This window comes from Anolis carolinensis, chromosome 1 (genome assembly GCF_035594765.1).
Source record: "Anolis carolinensis isolate JA03-04 chromosome 1, rAnoCar3.1.pri, whole genome shotgun sequence".
Lineage (NCBI taxonomy): Eukaryota > Metazoa > Chordata > Lepidosauria > Squamata > Dactyloidae > Anolis > Anolis carolinensis.
In genome coordinates this window covers 40,528,692-40,548,348 of record NC_085841.1, presented here as the reverse complement: position 1 = coordinate 40,548,348, position 19,657 = coordinate 40,528,692, and the positions used below count along the sequence as shown (strand labels likewise).

General features: G+C 41.6%; 1 protein-coding gene across 1 annotated transcript in view; it reads right to left on the bottom strand.

Moving 5' to 3' along the window:
• The window catches only part of capn13 (calpain 13), a 126,002-nt gene that overhangs the window by 48,947 nt on the left and 57,398 nt on the right, over nt 1-19,657 (bottom strand). Inside the window, exons 5-6 of the mRNA XM_062973057.1 lie at nt 12,247-12,380; nt 4,994-5,168 (exon numbers count right to left, since the gene is read on the bottom strand). Coding sequence (XP_062829127.1) covers nt 4,994-5,168; nt 12,247-12,380 — 309 coding nt within the window. The remainder of the gene's footprint in view (nt 1-4,993; nt 5,169-12,246; nt 12,381-19,657) is intronic.

Below are 19,657 nucleotides of genomic sequence, written 5' to 3'. Positions count from 1 at the left end.
CCAGTAAGTCAATGGACTGAACCCACCAGGATGTGGATAAGCGAACACCTGGAAGAGATTTCCTTCTTTGTTACCGAGGTGCCCCACTTCCCTGTGATTTTGGGAATTCCATGGCTAACGCTCCACGACCCAAACATCTCCTGGACCAACAGAGAACTACAGTTTGCTTCAAAATATTGCCAAAACCATTGTCTAGTAGCCAAGGTCTGCCATGCCACAGACGCTGAGCCCATCATCACCTTACCCAAGAAATATTCAGACTTTTGGGATGTTTTCAATGAAAAGGAAGCCGAGAAACTACCCCCACATAGACCTTATGACTGTGCCATTGACTTGGTGGAGGGGGCCCCGATCCCGCGAGGACATCTCTACTCCCTGACGGAACCAGAGCAAGAAGCTCTCAGGGAGTTCATAGAGTCAAATCTTCGCAAGGGATTCATCAGACCCTCTCAATCCCCAGCTGCCTCCCCGGTGATGTTTGTGAAAAAGAAGTCAGGGGACCTACGCTTGGTTGTGGACTATAGGGCATTGAACAATATCACGAAGCGGAACCGCTACCCCCTGCCTTTGATCTCGGACCTATTAGACCGGCTTCGAGGGGCCAAGGTTTACACCAAGCTGGATCTCCGGGGGGCTTACAATCTAGTTCGCATCAGGGAGGGGGACGAGTGGAAAACCGCCTTACAGACTAAATTCGGATTATTCGAGTCCCTAGTCATGAATTTCGGTTTATCCGGAGCTCCCGCAACGTTCCAGCATTTTGTCAATGATATTTTCCAGGATTATCTAGATCGGTTCTTGATCATATACTTGGACAATTTTTTGGTGTTTTCTAGATCACAATCGGAGCATGAGAAACACGTCAGAATGGTGTTACAACGATTGCGGGATCATGGACTATATGCCAAGTTGGAAAAATGCGCTTTTGATCTACAAGAGGTAGACTTCCTGGGATACCGTGTCTCGCCACTAGGGCTCTCCATGGACCCGGCAAAGGTTTCAGCAGTATTGGAATGGCGGGCGCCAACCAACAAGAAAGAAGTGCAACGTTTCTTGGGGTTTGCGAACTATTACCGCAAGTTCATTCCAGACTTTGCCCGCTGGTCTGACCCAATCACCAGCTGCATCCGTGGAAAACAGCCTTTCCGCTGGACGGAGCAAGCAGAGAATGGGTTCCAGCAACTAAAGAAGTTATTCACGTCCCAGCCAATTCTACAGCACCCTGATCCAAAAACCCCTTTTGTTGTGCAGGCTGACGCCTCCGATGTGGCAATTGGGGCTGTACTCATGCAGCCAGTGGGAGAACATCTTCATCCTTGTGCCTTTTACTCCCGTCAACTAACAGCCCCAGAGAGAAATTACACTATTTGGGAGAAAGAACTTTTGGCCATAAAGGCAGCCTTTGAAAATTGGAGACATTGGTTAGAAGGGGCCAAATTTCCCATTGAGGTTCATACTGACCATCGTAATTTAGAACATCTAAGAACTGCCCGCAAGCTAAATCAGAGGCAGCAGCGCTGGGCTTTATTTTTTGAGCGTTTTGACTTCCAGATCCATTATGTAACCCCAGCTCAGACCAAGCAAGCAGATGCTCTATCACGGAAACCAGAGTATACTGCAGGGCGCAGAGAGGCTTTCGAATCCCAATTGCTGCAGCCCGAAAACTTTGCCACGCTCACAGCGGGAAACACCAAATCCACTTCAGTTGAACCAACTCCCTCTACTCCAGGACCCCTTTGTGCTCAAGAAATTAGAGCCAGTCAACAGGCGGATGCCTGGGCTCAAGACCAAATTCGCCAAGGACTACGCTTCCCTTTCTCACTTAAGGATGGGCTATTATGCTACAGAAATCATGTCTACATCCCTCCCGGACCAGGCAGAGAAAAGGCACTTCATCTGTGTCATGACTGCAAGCCAGCGGGGCATTTTGGACTTTTCAAAACCATGGATTTGATCCTACGAGATTTCTGGTGGCCCAAGATCCGCAAAGATGTGGAGAAATATGTCAATACCTGCCCGGTATGCCAGCGTTCCAAGACAAGAAGGGGGAAGCCGACAGGGCTACTGCATCCCCTTCCTACTCCATCTCGCCCATGGGAGATAATTTCCGCAGATTTTATCACTGACCTACCACCCTCCCTTGGATTCACCACGATCCTAGTGGTGGTGGACCTTTTTACCAAGTTGGCCCATTTCATTCCCTGCGATGGCCTTCCCACGGCCAAAGAGACTGCAGATTTATTCCTTCAGCATGTTTTCAGACTACATGGATTGCCCAAGAGTTTAGTCACAGACCGTGGAACTCAATTCACCTCTCGTTTCTGGAAGGCACTACAGAAACTATTGGGCATAGACTCTCGTTTATCTTCAGCTCACCACCCCCAAACAGATGGGCAAACGGAGCGCACCAATGCCACTTTGGAACAATACCTTCGCTGTTATGTAAACTATCAACAGGACAATTGGGCATCCCTATTACCTCTGTCAGAGTTTGCCTACAACAACGGTGTCTAGGCTTCAACCAAGGAAACCCCGTTCTTTGCAAACTATGGATTCCATCCACGTTTCTTTCCTTCTGTCATTGAAACCTCAGAAGTCCCCGCAGCGGAGGACTGGCTGCAAGAACTCGCAGCGGTGCAACAACTATTGCTCCAACAACTGGACCAAGCCAAGGAGGACTATAAACGGCACGCTGACAGTCATCTCCAATCGGGCCCTGAAATCAAGGTAGGAGATCGGGTTCTGCTGTCCACTCGCTTTTTGCCTTCCCACCGCCCCTGCCGGAAGCTAGATGCCCGTTTCATTGGTCCCTATCCAGTGGTGGCGCAACTTAACCCCGTGACTTTCAAACTCCAACTTCCGCGCTCTATGCGCATCCATCCAGTGTTTCATCGTTCCCTGCTCCTTCCGGCAGATGGTGTACGCCCTGATACAGACCGGCCGGCCCCCACTCCTGTTTTGGTGGATGGGGAGGAGGAATTCGAGGTTCAGGACATTTTGGATTCTCGTTTCCACCGCCGCCGCCTTCAGTATCTCATTGACTGGGAGGGTTTTGGCCCCGAAGAACGCTCTTGGGAAGACGCTTCCACAGTCCATGCCCCCGATTTAGTCCGCCGCTTCCATCAGGCCTACCCTGCCAAGCCGCGGCCCCGCACCTCGGGAAGAGGGCCCATTTTGGAGAGGGGCCTTGAGGAGGGGGATAGTGTGATGTCTCATGGGCCATGTAGTCCCCTTCCTAGTACTATTGTGGCAGACGAAGAGGAAAACTTGGGTTTCCCACCGTTTCAGCCAGAATTGGAGCCCCTGCACCTGCAAGATGTTTGCCCACAAGAAGTCAGCCAAACAAGCCTTGAGCAGAATTCTCCCCCGTTCTCTCGCAAAGATAATTATAATCGAGATAGAGGCGCTAGGGAGGCAAATCGCCGAAGCGCCAGAATCGCTGCCAGACAATTAGCTGATTAAGCCTGTTTCCCTTGGGAAATCTTAAGGAGTCATGCATCTGGACACAGTATGGGTTTCTCTTCTTGTTCCCCAGGGAAAGTGTTCCTTGGCGGGAAAACAAGATCCTATATAGGTGTTTACCCGCAAGGAAATCCTTGCGGAGTTAATTCGTCAGCTTCTGGAGTGAGATCGTGTGTGGACTACGCTACTCCAGTTCCTTGTTCCCAGGACCTTGCCACGGACCTTGTTCTAGTTCCAAGCCTGCCTTGTACCCCGGACCTCGCCACGGACCCTGTTCTTGCTTATTGCATCTTGTTGCCTCGTATCAAGTCTTGTTTGCCAAGAATCTAGTTTGTTTTCCAGCCTTGTCGTCAAGCTCCATTGGACTAAAGGACCTAGTCATTTCCCCACACTTTGCTTGGCAAAGTGTGTGTTTCGGTTATTGGATTATAACTTTGGACTCTAATATCTCATATTGGACATTGATTTCCTGGACTATATTTGACCTTTCCTGAAAGGTCTACTTCTGAACTTTATTCTACACTTGTTTTTATTGACTTTATATATTTCTTTAATAAAGATATTAGATAGATTCTGGTCTCTGCGCATGGTTATTGGTGCTCTGCAGCCTGGGTCCTGACAACCACAAAGTAAAGTGCTTCCTATGTGCTGTGGAGAGTGAGTTTGGAGTGAGTTCAGAGAGTCAAGTGTGGAGAGTTTGCTTGAGGCTTGAATTCTTACTACTGGCTGCAAGGGAAAGCTTCCAGGACTTTTCTAAGGTAGCAAAGAACCCTGACTTGGAGCAATGAGTTCACGTTACAGGAAAGGAGATTCCACCTGAACAAAAGGAATCACTTCTGGACTGTGAAAGCTGTTCAACAGTGGGACTCTCTTCCTTGGGGTGTAGTAGAAGCTCCTTCCTTGGAGGCTTTTAAACAGAGGCTGGATGGCTATCTGTTGGGGGTACTTTTAATGTGCTTTTCCTGCATGGCGGGAGATTGTACTAGATGGCCCGTGTGGTTTCTTCCAACTCTATTATTCTATGGTTTTCCAGCTCTATTATTCTATGACTCTAATGTTGGAGTTTCAATTGAGGGCGAGGCAGAAACCTTCATTGTAGCTGGAAGGAGCTAGAAAGTTTAATGAAACATTACATATTACACTATGTGATGTTTGATCAAAGCAGTACATCACAATATGGGAAGGGACATTGCAACCATTTCAGACTAACGAAGAGAAAAAGGTGGGATAATAGGTTTACTTTCTTAAATGCTTAGAGTGAATGGCCTAGAAATAAACTTTTGATAGCTATGAATGAGATGGTTGCATGTATGGATAGCGGTAAAATACAAAATGTGTGGATATGATGTAATATGATGCCTCTTTCCATATCAAACTATCAATAACCATCATGAAATCTGTGTCCAGATGCAGGTGGTTAGATACTTAAGACGGGTTTTTCAGCAGTAGCACTACTGTTGTTGAACTGTCTCCCAGGCAAGAACAGTATATTTACATTCAATAAAACAAAATAAATGAATAAGTGACTTACTCCTTTAGGAGTGGTGCATCCCATAAGGCAGCCGGACTCTGCAGCTGTTTTTAGCATCTCAAATAGAGAATCAGGAGGGTTCTTAAGGTTAAAAGGCATCTCAACTCCACCAGTGAAGTCCACCAAAGCTTCTGTAAGGTAACCCTGGTCCAAATTTGTATAGGAACCACGCAATCTGGAAGATTAAAAAAAACTTTGAAATCAAGGAAAGGAGGGGAGGGGGGAGGAGGGGGGATTAGCTGTATTTTGTGTAGCATTAGTATTGTTTAAGAAATGAAAGATTTGATGGATGGTAAAGTCAGCTGCTAGGGAGCCCTCGGTAGCTCAGTGGGTTAAACCGCTGAGCTGCTGAACTTGCTGACCGAAAGGTCAGTGGTTTGAACCCTGGGAGCAGGCTGAGCTCTTTCTGTCAGCCCCAGTTTCTGCCAACCTAGCAGTTCGAAAGCATATAAATGTAAATAAATAGATCAATAGGTACTGCTCTGGTGGGAAGGTAACGGTATTCCAGAAGTCATGCCAGCCACATGACCTTGGAGGCATCTACAGACAACGCAGGCTCTTCGGCTTGGAAATGGAGAAGAGCATCACACCCCAGAGTTGGACATGACTGGATATAATGTCAAGGGAAAACCTTTACCTTTACCTTTAAAGTTAGCTGCTAATACCTAGCATCACATTTCAACACTCTTAATATGAACTGAAAACTGGAGAAAGAATAACTTCAAATTGAATGCATGTGCTGTTATTTATTCATTCATATATTTGTTTAAACTATTTGAGATTTGAGTGTCCCTGACTGCCAAAGATATTCCCAGCAGCTCAAACCAAGATAACAGATATCAAAACAACAAAATAAGATTAAAAACCAATAAAACTGCATAATAGATGTACAAATACCTATTGCTTTGTGTCTGAATTTCAGGGGCAACAAAACAGAAAGGAACAAATTAAGTGTCAGTTGTAAACCTGGCCTTTATGGTACAGATTGAAATGTACTTTTACAATAAGGATAGCTAAGAACGTTGTCCATTTTCTATTTGAATATAAAATGAATGATAGCACTCACACTTCCTTAACTAATATCCACACTTCATTAAAAAATAAAATGAAGTAAAACACAAACATCCTTTTGTTTTCTCACTTCTCTGCATTTATGACACAGTGCTCTGATTAAAAATGCACATGTTAACAATTGCATACATTAAAAAAGTGCATACAAAAAGGCACATACTGAGTAAACTAAAGACAAAAATTCACTTCTTAAGGGCAAAACTATACTATGTGCAGATTTTGAAAAAAAAAATCACAAACTGATTCGGGAAAGAGAAAAATAATTTGGGGCTTGAAAAAATGAGAATATTCCATAAAATGAAACAATTCCATCCATCTTTATTTCTACTGGGCCATTTTACTGCATGTGAAAATAAGATATAAAGTAGGCAAGCGCCAGGGAAGGAAACTGTAAGGCCATTACCATAGTTCTTATCATCATACATAAGTATGATGAGTGAATGATGCTGTTTGAAAAACTAGCAAATGAGAATCTCTCCAGGAAGAAAATGAGTTGCAATCAAAATAAACAAATATTTACATAGGTAAAGGTCAATTTTGACAGTTTCAATTTTCTTATGGGAAAGCAAGATGGATCAATACTATGTTATGATGATGATTTCCTCTATCAATCAACATTTCTTTGAAAAATATCAGTCTAGTGCAGATGAGCAAAGTTGTTTTGCTACTGTGATTGAGGCCGGCAAGGCTTGCTTGGAGTGGTTGAAGGGAAATAGGGAAAGATAATTCACTCAACAATCAGATCATGTAAGAAAACTGTTATTGGATTGTTAAGGTTCTTTGAGTCTCATGTGGAGAGAAAGTTGGAAGGGGAGGGAAAGAGGGAAGAGAGATAAATCACTAGAAAGTGCAAGTAGGGAATCACATGAATAAACACTCCTCCATGATACATGAGGAAATGTTGAAGGAGCCGGACACCTTCGGCCTGGTGAAGGGAAGACTATCTATGTGTGTGAGAGACACTGACTGCACTTTTTAATTAACTAAAGGCCTGTCAGGGAAAACAGATTGGTTGTTTCTTGCCCCAGAGGATAAAATCAGGTCTAATCGTTTTCTCTCACAGATGAGTAGATTTGAACTGAACATTAGAACAGTGTTTCTCAAACTGTGCTCCTCCAGGTGTTTTGGACTTCAGCTCCCAGAAATCCCAGCCAGCTTATCAGATGTTAGGAATTGTGGGAGCTGAAGTCCAAAACATTTGGAGGAACACAGTTTCTAACTTTACATTAGAAGATACCCTTTCACAGTAAGAGCAGCTTGACAATGGAACTAATTGCTAAAAGATATAGTAGGTCTCCTCCCTCTCTATATATTTACTTGTTTGGGATGCTCTAGCTCACTGGCTCTCAACCTGTGGGTCCCCAAGTGTTTTGACCTTCAACTCCCAGAAATCCTAACAGATGGTAAACTGGCTGGGATTTCTGGGAGTTGTATGCCAAAACACCTGGGGACCAACAGGTTGTGAACCACTACTCTAGCTGGAGATCCTGCACTGAGCAAGATTGGGATGGTGGAGTAGATGGGATCCCTCCAATTGATACAATTCTGTGACTCTATAGCAAACAACCTCTCCTTTCTCTTGGAAAAATGACAGGAAAAATAAAGTGATTGAGTAATGTTTCATATCAAACCGAGTACAGTAGAGTCTCACTTATCCAACATAAACGGGCCAGCAGAATGTTGGATAAGCGAATATGTTGGATAATAAGGAGGGATTAAGGAAAAGCCTATTAAACATCAAATTAGGTTATGATTTTACAAATTAAGCACCAAAACATCATGTTATACAACAAATTTGACAGAAAACGTAGTTCAATATGCAGTAATGCTATGTAGTAATTACTGTATTTATGAATTTAGCACCAAAATATCACGATGTATTGAAAACATTGACTACAAAAATGTGTTGGATAATCCAGAGCATTGGATAAGTGAGTGTTGGGTAAGTGAGACTCTACTGTACTATGTTTTCTTTTCATTACATTTTCTGGGTGCACTCAAGCATTTCTTCCTCAACATTGCAAACTATGTGTTCTTGCAATGTCACATCTAAAGCCAAAATGAATCAGTCCAGGATGATATGCACCTGCTGTTGTGTGTGAGCTGAAGTGTCCATAGAGGGAATGAACTATTAAGTACATGATAGGTATAATGATGCTTAATTATAGGTCTGTATCTGCTGGCTAGAGCTGTTGGGCCTTGCAATCCATAAACATCCGAAGAGTTGATTTCCTTTCCTGTGGCAGAGGGTAGAACTGGCCTTCTTTAGAGCAGAGACTATAATAGAAACATTTCCAAGATCTTCTCTAAAGCAGTGATTCTCAAAGTGGGCGCTACCATCCCCCGGTGGGCGCTGGAGCGATCCAGGGTAGCAGTGATGGCACATATTAGGACACGGGGCGGGGCCAGAGGAGGGGCGAGGCCTCTTCCCAAGTACCGGAGACAGGGCTGAGCACCTGAGGCGCCTGTTAGGACACTGGGGTGGAGCTAGAGGAGTGGGTGTGGCTTCTTCCCAAGAGCCCAAGACAAGACTGAGAATCTATACCTCTCCTGAGGCTCTTGTTGGGACACAGAGGATGGAGCTAGGGAACGAGGCAGGGCCTCCTTCCAAGAGCTCAAGACAGGGCTGATCCTCTATACCTCTCCTGAGAGGCCTTTTAGGACTAAAGGGTGGGGCTAGGGGGTGGGGGCGGAGCCTCTTCCCAAGAGTACGAGACAGGGCTGAGCCTCTGTATACCTCCCCTGAGGCGCTTGTTAGAACATGGGGGCAGGGTATAAAGGTTCAGTCCCATCAGGCACTTGGGAAGAGGCCCACCTGCAACTATTTTTATTGGCTTACTTTTTTCTATTCATATGGGGACTTGTTTATGTTTCCACAACAAGTTCTCAACTGTGGGTCCCCAGATTTTTTGGCCTTCAACTCCCAGAAATCCTAACAGCTTGTAAACTGGCTGGAATTTCTGAGAGTTGTAGGCCAAAAGACCTGGGGACCCACAGGTTGAGAACCACTGCCATAGACAGAAGTGAGTGTCCCCAAACAAGCTTGCTGCTATTATCAGCACTGAAATAAGACTCAACTGCTAATTCTGTATCTTCTGTACATGGAAATAGGAAGAGAGTAGGACACTGTCTTTCATTGTAGACAGTAAATGTTTTTGGCCACATTTAAAAATACCTATGCTACTAAAAGAAAGACATCTGTCATCTTGTTAATCGTAATAATAATAGTAATAATAATTGTTGTTGTCGTTGTCATTGTTATTGTTGTTGTTATCTTATTTATTATCCTCCTCTCTTTGTAGCTTGAGGTGAATTGCAACATAGTTAAAACAGCAAGATAAAACAAAGTATTATTCAAATTCATATAACAAATACATATGGGTAAAATGCAGCTTAAAATGTATCAATAAAATGCAGATTAAAATTCACAAGTTAAAATTGACTGGGTAGGCCCTGCCAGAAGAGATAGATCTTAAGTTGCATCTTAAATTCTCACAGCTGATTTAGATGTTCGATCTATTCTCGAAAGCCATTCAATAATATTGGGACAGCTGATAAAAAAGTTTCTCTGGTTGATGGTCTCTAGTTGGTTTCTGGCTGGCTGGTGGTAGTTGCCCCCTCAGTGTCCTAAGGGGTGGATTGTAGGGAGAAGGCGATTCTGTATATAACCTGGACCCAAACCATGTAGGGCTTTAAAGGTCAAAACCAATTCTTTGTACTTTGCTCAGAAACTAATTGGCAGCCAGTGGAGTGACTGTAGTATAGGTGTAATATGCTCACTCCTGGAGGTTCTTGTAACTGGTCTGGCTGCCATGTTTTGAACTAATTGGAGTTTCTGAACTTGTTACAAAGTTAGCCCAAAGTAAAACACATTGCAGAAGTCCAACTACAAGTGCATGTACTACCATCTTTGCTGCTGCTCAGTCGTTTAGTCGTCTCCGACTCTTCGTGACCTCATGGACCAGTCCACTCCAGAGCTCCCTGTCAGCCGTCACCGCCCCCAGTTCCTTCAAGGTCAAGCCAGTCACTTCAAGAATACCGTCCATCCATCTGGCCCTTGGTCGGCCTCTCTTCCCTTTTCCTTCCATTTTCCCCAGCATCGTGATCTTTTCCAAGCTTTCCTGTCTCCTCATGATGTGGCCAAAATACTTCAGCTTTGCCTCTAATATCCTTTCTCCCAGCACCACGTCAAGGTAATGATCCATCGCACGGGGACTACCATCTTTAGGTTCTCCAATTCTAGGAAGGGGCACAGCTAGAGTATCAGCCAAAGCTGCTAGTAAACACTCTTGACCATTACCTCTACCTGGCCTGATCCTTCTTCTTCTTCTTCTTCTTATTATTATTATTATTATTATTATTATTATTATTATTATTATTATTACATATTTGATAATATTACCAAAACCCTCTTAACTCACACTTTATTTTTACTGGTTTGGTTTTCCTATTCAGTTTAAATCTCTATATATCCTTAAGCAAGTTTTGTATCTTGTTGAATTTTGAACAGAAACATTACATTGTACACCACATTCTGAGGGCTTAAACAACTCCCCTGGCTCCATGTTTACAATCTTCTGAATTCAGAAAACAAATCACCATTGCTGGAAGGTGATCTGATGGAAGTCAGTATGCATACAGGTAAAGAATGGAATTTAGTACTAGCAAATCTAGTATGTACAACATTGCCACTAATCTTAGATTATTTCATTTTAATTTTGTTCAGGTCATTGAACATTCATCAGATAGCATCATGTCTCCAGGTGGGATCTTTCAAGTGTGTTCCTTTATCTCAGGCCTTTGATCCCAAATGCAAAAAAAAAAAAAAAAAGGAAAAGAAGGAGGAGGAGGAGGAGGAGGAGGAGGAGGGGGGGCGGGTTAGTCAGAATCGACTGTAGATAACAGGAATATGTGCCATTAAATATCACAGCAAGTACTTTATCTGAGAAACACAGAATCAGAAAATGAAATCCATGGTTAATTGCATTTTAAAACAATGTTCCCTACCTAGACCGGCAAGAAAGAAATTTATAGCATGCACAAGGGAAAATCCTCCTGCATAAAATCTCATGAACAGCATTTCTTTCCATCGTAATGTAATCATGATCTGGAATGAAAATGCTTTTCAGCAAAGTGATACCTGAGTCAAGTCTTCCTAATCTAAAATACATTTCCATCTCAAAAACTAGCTTTTAAAAGCCCGATGCTTATTATCTGTTCCTTTGTGCTGCTGTTGAACATCCTGCTTTGTTTGGTTTTGTTGCATGGAAAGGCAAATGGTGGATTTGAGCTACATATGATTCACGAGAAGCTGAAAATTCATCCAAACTGAAATGGAGGTCATACGAAATGAATGAAATAATTCTGCTTGGCATCAACTATAACTGAAGAGGCTGTCTTTACAGTGACTGTCTATGTTAGATTTCAGCAGCAGGATAATACATATCTTTTTCGTCTACATGTATGATTATTATTTTTATTTATACCCCGCTTTATCTCTCCTGAAGGGGATTCAAAGTGGCTTGACATGAAAGCATTAGTATACAATTTAAAGTGTACAAATATGGAAACATTAAAACAGGATTAAACACAAACAGCACTAAAAATTCACAGCTAAAAACCATCAATGGGAAAATTAATCTGGAGAAGGTAAGAGGAGGAGAAGGAGGACAGATGCAAAGTGCAATGAGCTTTTATTAGAACCAGAAACAATTTCTTTCTAGCCTTATCCCAGTAATTAAGTCCTATATCCACTGACCTGGGATAAAATCTCACTTAACATAGTGAAATATACTTCTGAGTAGACCATTTTAAGCATAGTCCTATTAAGTTCTGAACTCAAAGGAAATGTTGATCTACTACATTTTATCTACAAATGGTTTCTGACTTCTATCCTACTCTAAATTGTCATGGAGAATCTGACCATTGACTAGGGGTGGTGTCTTCTATATAGAGTAGATCAATTATGTGAATGACATCTACCTAAGTGTTGACATATTATTCACCTATTAATTCAATAGAAATTTTTGAGGTAGGACTACCAATAGGTTTCAGCCAACTCTATCTGTCTTTTGTAATGCTTTTTCGACTTGTGTGAGCCATAGAGGAAATGCCAGTTAAGCATGGCATACTTGATAGTGCAAATAGGATCTGGAAGAGAAATTGATTCTGAGTGTACTTACTTGGCATAGGCCTTTTCAAGCAAGGGTGGCCAAAATTCATTTTTGCTGCGAGGATGGACAAATAAGAAATTGTCATCAAGAAAAGGAAGTCGGTCATCTATCACCACGTCCACCCAGTCTCCAAACTGCCAGAACTAGAATAGCAAAAAGGATAAATTTAATTTATAGGAACATGTGGTACTCTTAGGTGGTAAAAAGGGGTCCCAACATGAAATGTTAAATTCCCTTATAGCACATATAGGCATTCATAGCAACTAAAGCCTATCCAAACTCTTAACTGTCCAGATATCTCAATACTTAAAGGAATGCTGGATCTACACTGCCATATAATCCAATTCAAAGCAGATAATCTGGATTCAGAAACCGGATTATATGGTAGTGTAGGTGGGGCCTCACTCTACATATAACTGCCCAAGAATTGGGATCTGCCAGAGGACACTAGTCTGTATTCTACCAGTTTGAACTATTTCTTTGTTTACTGTGTTTTTACCCTATTTAAATTGTTTATGGTTTTATCTAGATGTAATTTAAATTGTTTATATTGTGTGCTGCTCTGAAATCCCATGATAAAGGGCATGGCAGATGTGCATTAATAAATCAATGAATAAATAAATGTACAATCTCAAGAATAACCATGCAATGCAGAAAAATAGCTTGCCATCCTCTATTGGACAAAGATGACATGCGAATAACAATGGGAATTGAAAATGCCTGAAGAACCAGTTCCAGTTACCAATACAAACTATGTGATAGAGGTCTAAATTCACTTTTCAGTTACAACTAGAGTAGACCCACTGTGTTAATGCTGAATGATCAACCATCTTCCAAGACAAGACATGAATTTTCTGTTAAAGGTATTGATTTTTTTTGAAAAAAACCAAACAATCTCTTTCCATATCATTACATGTGTTTCATGAGATCTTCTAGGGATGTTCTTCTCTTTGTCCCATCACTGCTACAGGTGGATCTCTTGGAAACAGAGGAGAGAGCTTTCTCTGTGGCAGTGGTTCTCAACCTGTGGGTTCCCAGATGTTTTGGCCTTCAACTCCCAGAAATCCTAACAGCTGGTAAACTGGCTGGGATTTCTGGGAATTGTAGGCCAAAACACCTGGGGACTCATAGTTGAGAACCACTGCTCTATGACTTCCTCTTTGCTAGCCTTTTACAGCCGGATGAAGACAGTTTTAGCAGGCCTTTGAGGACTAGTTGCTCATAGGAAAGGAACCTTCAGTCCTGTGATAAATCAGTGGTTCCTCCAGGTATTTTGGAATTCAACTCCCAGAAACCCCAGCCACCTTACCAACTGTTAGGAATTGTGGGAGCTAAAATACAAAACACCTAGAGGACCAGAGATTGGGAACCACAGTTGCTTTAAAAAAAGAATATGCTTACAATTGCTTTTTGTTGTTTCAATAGCTTAAACATATTTTAGCTATATCAGTTTTCACTTTTGTAAGCTGCCTTAAGCCCTATCCTATTACTGGGGGAAAGAGGAAATAAGAATAATGCTTTTATGAATGGCTGCCATTCATGCGTCCTTGATTTGGCATTTCTAAACAAAAGGAAGAAATATGATTTTAAAATGGTTATCATTTCCTTTTGGGGAAGGTGATCAGTGTTCCAAATGAGAACACACCATAAACCCAGAGAGAGAGAGAAAAGAGCATCTCCTCTATTCAAGCCATCGCAAGCTGAGTCTACATTTTCATAGAACAACCCATTTACTCCACCACAATCTCTCTCCTGGGCACTTATAGAGTCAGTTCTGGCCCCATGTTGCCATTGGGAAGAACCTCTTGTCTATAACAGCTGCTTAGTGAAATAAACTGTCTTGGAGAATGGTGGATTTTCCTTCTCTGGAGGTTTTTAAAAAGAGTTTGGATGGCCAACTTTGGGAATTGCTTTAGCTATCCATTCCTAGATAACTAAATTCTATACTACTACTTTGAAATCATGAATCCCTAAACGTTTAAATAAAGAAATGCAAACACTCAGCATACCGAGTTGTGTGGGTGTTTTGACTTTATGAGCCCTATCTGTGAGTTCATAGTAAGTTTCTTTATGAGATAACTATTTTCAGGACAGTATTAGCCAAGGGAAACAACAGGGGAAGTCAGCAGAAGCACTGTCACTCAGAGGACCTCTTCACTGGTTGCCTGACTGGAATGACCTGATGGAAGACATTCAACAGCTAAATGAGCTGTTAGGATTCAAGACGTAACTGAAGACTATCTCTTTTGGCAGGCCTACCCAGTCAATTTTGAACTATGAAGTTTAAATATTTTTTAAATACTGGTGTTTTAATCTTTGTCCTGTGTTGCAATACGTGTATATTTATGGATTCTTGTTTTAGCTATGTATTTTAACTATATTGTACGTTGCCTCAAGACACGAGAAGACATAGGTATCAAATTATTATTATCATCATCATGATCATTACCCAGTTCTGATTCAGACATCATGGTAGGCAATATAGAACTAAATGGACCAAATGGTCTGACCTGTTTTCTACAGGGTACAATTAATGCAGTTTGACACCACTTTAACTGCCATGGCCCAATGCTATAGAAACACAGGAGTTATAGTTTCATGATCTATGAGCACACCTCAGCAGAGAAGGCGAAAGCTCTTTTAAAAGTGCAATTCCCACAATCTTATATCATGGGTTATGGCAATTAAAGCTGGGTTAAATCTATAGTGTAGTGGCACCCTCAGCCCCCTTCCACCTACCTGTATGAAATCCACATTGAACTGGATTATATGACAGTGCTGACTCAGAGAACCCAGTTCAATGCAGATATTGTGCCTTGATATTCTGGGTTATATGGTTGTGTGGAAGGGTCCCGAGTCTATAACTTTGGCATTCCAGATATCCTGTCCATTGGCTCTGCTGGGGCTTCTGAGGGTTTTGAAAGGTTCCAAACCACTGATCTAAGTCATCTTCTGTGTTGTCTGGATGTTCTGATTTAGGATTAACAAATAGCAATCATCACTTATGTATGTGCTTGGAGTTTTTTTTTTAAATCCATAAATGATTTTTAAAAACTAGGCAGTCTTAGGTATGAGTTCAAGATTGTTATTTTAAAGGCTTGATACCCACAAGCATTTTTTTGACAAAATAGATTACTGAAGTTTGAAACAGAAAGAAGCATTTGCTACCCCTCCCTCATTGCAAAAGCTCCCTATTGATTTAACTTAAAAAGAAATCCAGGAAGCCAAGTTTAAATTTTGTATAATAAGAAGTAGAAAGGCTTTGGATGCAAATTACCATCAAAGTAAAGAAACACTGCTTTGAGCCAGTAACAAAGATTCAAGTTTGTTTCATCTTTGGTGTGATTTCCCATACCATAGTGAAATGGGGGTGTGAGAAATCATTTTGCTGTCTACATGAGGATGGAGATCAGCTGTAAATGTGTTCTGGCATCATGTGCCAGGGTGATGGGGAGAGAGGGAAGACCTAACCTATACTTAAGAGGCAGCCTCACCTTCCATCTATTCTCTTGGACTTCTTTCACTCACCCTCCTGTTTCCTTACACAGTGTAATCATTTTAATCACTATGGAACTGAGTAGGAACTCCCCCCCTCCACGGGTTTTTTTTTTCACCTACCCTAAATTGTCATGGAGAATCTGACCATTGACTAGGGGTGGTATCTTCAATAAATCTCCATTGTAGGTGTTGGGGGAAGATACAAGCCAGTGGTACGCCTTATGGCACTTTTGCGTAGGATGGGAATTTGGAACTGCCCTTGTGTATCATGCAATCTTGGGGTTAGGGGAAAATCTGTCCTTGGGGTTGGCCTCTGAGTCTTTTGCCTTCTTAGTGGCCACTCCAACTCTTTGGAACTCCCTTTCTAGGGAGGTTAAAACAGCCCTTTCCTTAACATCTTTTAAAAAGCAGCTAAAGACCTTGCGGTTCGCACAAGCTTTTGATGAAGACACTTAGCTGTAATAACAGGAAGGCTAACTTTTATTGAGTTGTGCTAATGTTTACCACCTGTCTTGCTGAGTTGCATGCAATAACTGTATTAGACAAATGTTTTTTAAATATGTTTATTGATTTCTTATTGTAATTTTGTTTTTATTGGTTATTGTTTTGCATACGTATATTATTTTTAAATATTCTTTTATATAATGTAAGCTGATTTGAGTCTCGTTTAGGAAGAAAAGCGGGATATAAATAAGGAATTATTATTATTATTTTATTATGTCACAGCAAACAAGATAGATATTCTGGATTTCGTATCACAAAATCAGAAGTCGAACACTTCCCAAGTGTCTAGGACTGTGTGATGTATTTTCGGATGATGCGTGCAGATCCCAGCAGGGTGGCCTTTTGCAGTTGGCAGATCGTAATTTTGTCAATGTCTATTGTTTCCAAATGCCGACTGAGATCTTTTGGCACAGCACCCAATGTGCCCATCACCACCAGGACCACTGCACTGGTTTCTGCCAGCGTCTTTGAAGTTCAATCTTGAGGTCCTGATAGCGGCTGAGTTTTTCCTGTTGTTTTTCGTCAATGCGACTGTCACCTGGGGATGGCGACATCAATGATCCAAACCTTTTTCTTCTCCACAACTGTGATGTCTGGTGTGTTGTGTTCCAGAACTTTGTCAGTCTGGATTCGGAAGTCCCACAATATCTTTGCATGCTCATTCTCCAATACTTTTGCAGGTTTGTGATCCCACCAGTTCTTTACTGCTGGGAGGTGGTACTTGAGGCGTAAGTTCCAATGAATCATTTGGGCCACATAGTTGTGCCTCTGTTTGTAGTCTGTCTGTGCGATTTTCTTACAGCAGCTGACGATATGATCAATGGTTTCGTCAGCTTCCTTGCACAGTCTGCATTTTGGGTCATCAGCTGATTTTTCAATCTTGGCCTTAATTGCATTTTTTCTGATGGCTTGTTCCTGGGCTGCAAGGATCAGGCTTTCTGTCTCCTTCTTCAGGGTCCCATTCGTGAGCCATAGCCAGGTCTTCTCCTTATCAGCTTTTCCTTCAATTTTGTCAAGGAACTTTCCATGCAGTGTTTTGTTGTGCCAGCTGTCAGCTCTAGTTTGTAGTGTGGTTTTCTTGTACTGATTCTTTGTCTGCTGTGTTTTGAGGAGTTTCTGATTTTTGACTTCAATCAAAGCAGGTTCTTCACTTTGCTTTACATATTCTGCCAGGGCATGTTCTTCTTCTTTGACTGCTTGTTTTACTTGTAAGAGTCCTCTGCCCCCTGATCTTCTAGGCAGATATAGCTGGTCAACATCACTGTGAGGGTGCAGTTTAGGAAGAAAAGCGTGATATAAATAAGGAATTATTATTATTATTATTATTATTATTATTATTATTATTATTATTATTATTATTGGCCAAAGTGACCTGGGGGCTTATACCCCCTGACTAGCCTTCCTGTCTATTGGCTGGACTTGAAAGCAACCCTGACTTTCATGGATTTCTTTCAAAGGAATGTTTTCACCTAGAGGAGACTGGGAGCTCTGGTCTGGGGAGACGGGCCACTCCAGCCATTCTAGCACCAAATTGCTCCTTCATTAGATTTGCTGATCACAAAAAAACACAATTAAATAGGTAACCATTAATAAAATTGCTCTTATTTTAGCCCATATTTTGTGCCTGGTCTCCTTGGACTGGGTACCAAATGTCGCTCACTGGTAGAGAACTAGGGCGTAGAACAGGAGAGCATACACTGGGGGTATCATCTTTTCAAACTCATTGACACAGAAATATATTTCAATTCACAACTGAAAACTGGTGACTGTAACAAGTGGCATTTTGCAGTTGGCCTGTTAACTAATAAGACTGAAGGCTCAGTATATGGAAAAATTGCTTTCTTGGACTATAACGATAACTTGAATATGAGAGTCTATGAGTTGTAGCTCCAAAAGTAACTTTCCCAAGTTCTATCAAAGTCAAGACTCTGATACCCTTTTATTAAAATGTGCCATGAAGTGAGATGGCTAAAGCGGTGTCTTTCAAGAAACTCCAGCACTTCAATCCAGTTAATGGGAGATATTTAAAAGGTCAAAGTAAACTTCTCACTGAAACATATAGTCCTTTTTTATTTAGCCATTTTGCCTTGAGCTCAAACACATGAAAAGCTTCAGGTTTACCTGAATTACTTGGGCTACAAATTATGTGCTTATTTAATTGATTCACTTTAAAATGTGTTAATACTGTTTTCCATTATTTTGAAAACAACAACCTCAACCTGCAGAGTGACTTATAGAAAGGTAAAACAACAAAATAATATCAATTGAAGGTAAAACCTAGTCTTTAAAAGCCAATCAGCAGCCATGTGTTCAGCCATATCCAACAGAAATCAATAAAACTAGTATGCCAAATGTGAATTAAATTAAGAAAAACATTAAAGGACAATATAGACTTCTTTTCTAATTTATCTGAAGCAGGTTTTGGATTAAAAGATCTCACTGAATTATTTGAGGCACCCTTCAGGTAAAAATAGAAAGTAGCTGAATTAATCTCTAGTCGGAAACTTAGGGTCTTTCCAGAAAGGCCCTATATCCCAGGATCTGATCCTAGGTTTTCTGTTTATCCCAGATTATCTGGCAGTGGGGATTCATATAACCCCATTTAAAACAGAAAACCTGGGATACTGGGATATAGGACCTGTCTGGAAGGGCCCTTGACTGCTATAGATAGTACTAGCTGTGCCCGGCCACGCGTTGCTGTGGCGAAGTATGGTGGTATGGGAAATAAAGTATTGAGGAACTGGTGGTAGTTAAGGTAAAAGGTAAAGGTTTTCTCCTGACATTAAGTCCACTTGTGTCCGACTGCACACTGAAGTGGATTATATGGCAATGTGGAGTCAAGATAATCCAGTTCAAAGCGGATAATATATTATAAATGGGTTATATAACTGTGTGGAAGGGCCTTGAGTCTACACTGCCATATAATCCAGTGCAAATTAGATAATCTGTGGAAGAAGCCTAAGTGAGGCCTAAATCTGCCTGTCCCCTCGGCTGAGTTGGTTGCTAGGAGACCAAGTGGGCAGAGATTAGTCCTCTAACTGGCAGCAATTGGATAAAAACAATTATTTCTTTCCCTCTAATTAGGACTTTATTTTTCTTTTCTTTTTGTTGTATCAACCTTGAGCCGTGGATGATGGGTAGTGTTGTCAAATTTCGAGGTTGGGGGGCCTGTAGTTTTGTTGTTTTGTTGGTCGCCGTGATGCCATCACTCTTTTATACAGATAGATAAGGCTACCTTCCAAGACGAGAGTTGGGCTGCTAACACTCAGACCTTGCTGTTTCTGACAGCTTTGTGCTTCTACAGCTGCTGTTCCTATCTGATTCTTTCTTAGACTACTTTCTTATACTATGAAAACGCTAGTAAGAGAAGGAAAAGAGAACACTTGTCATCAATATTAAATAACCATAATAAATACAT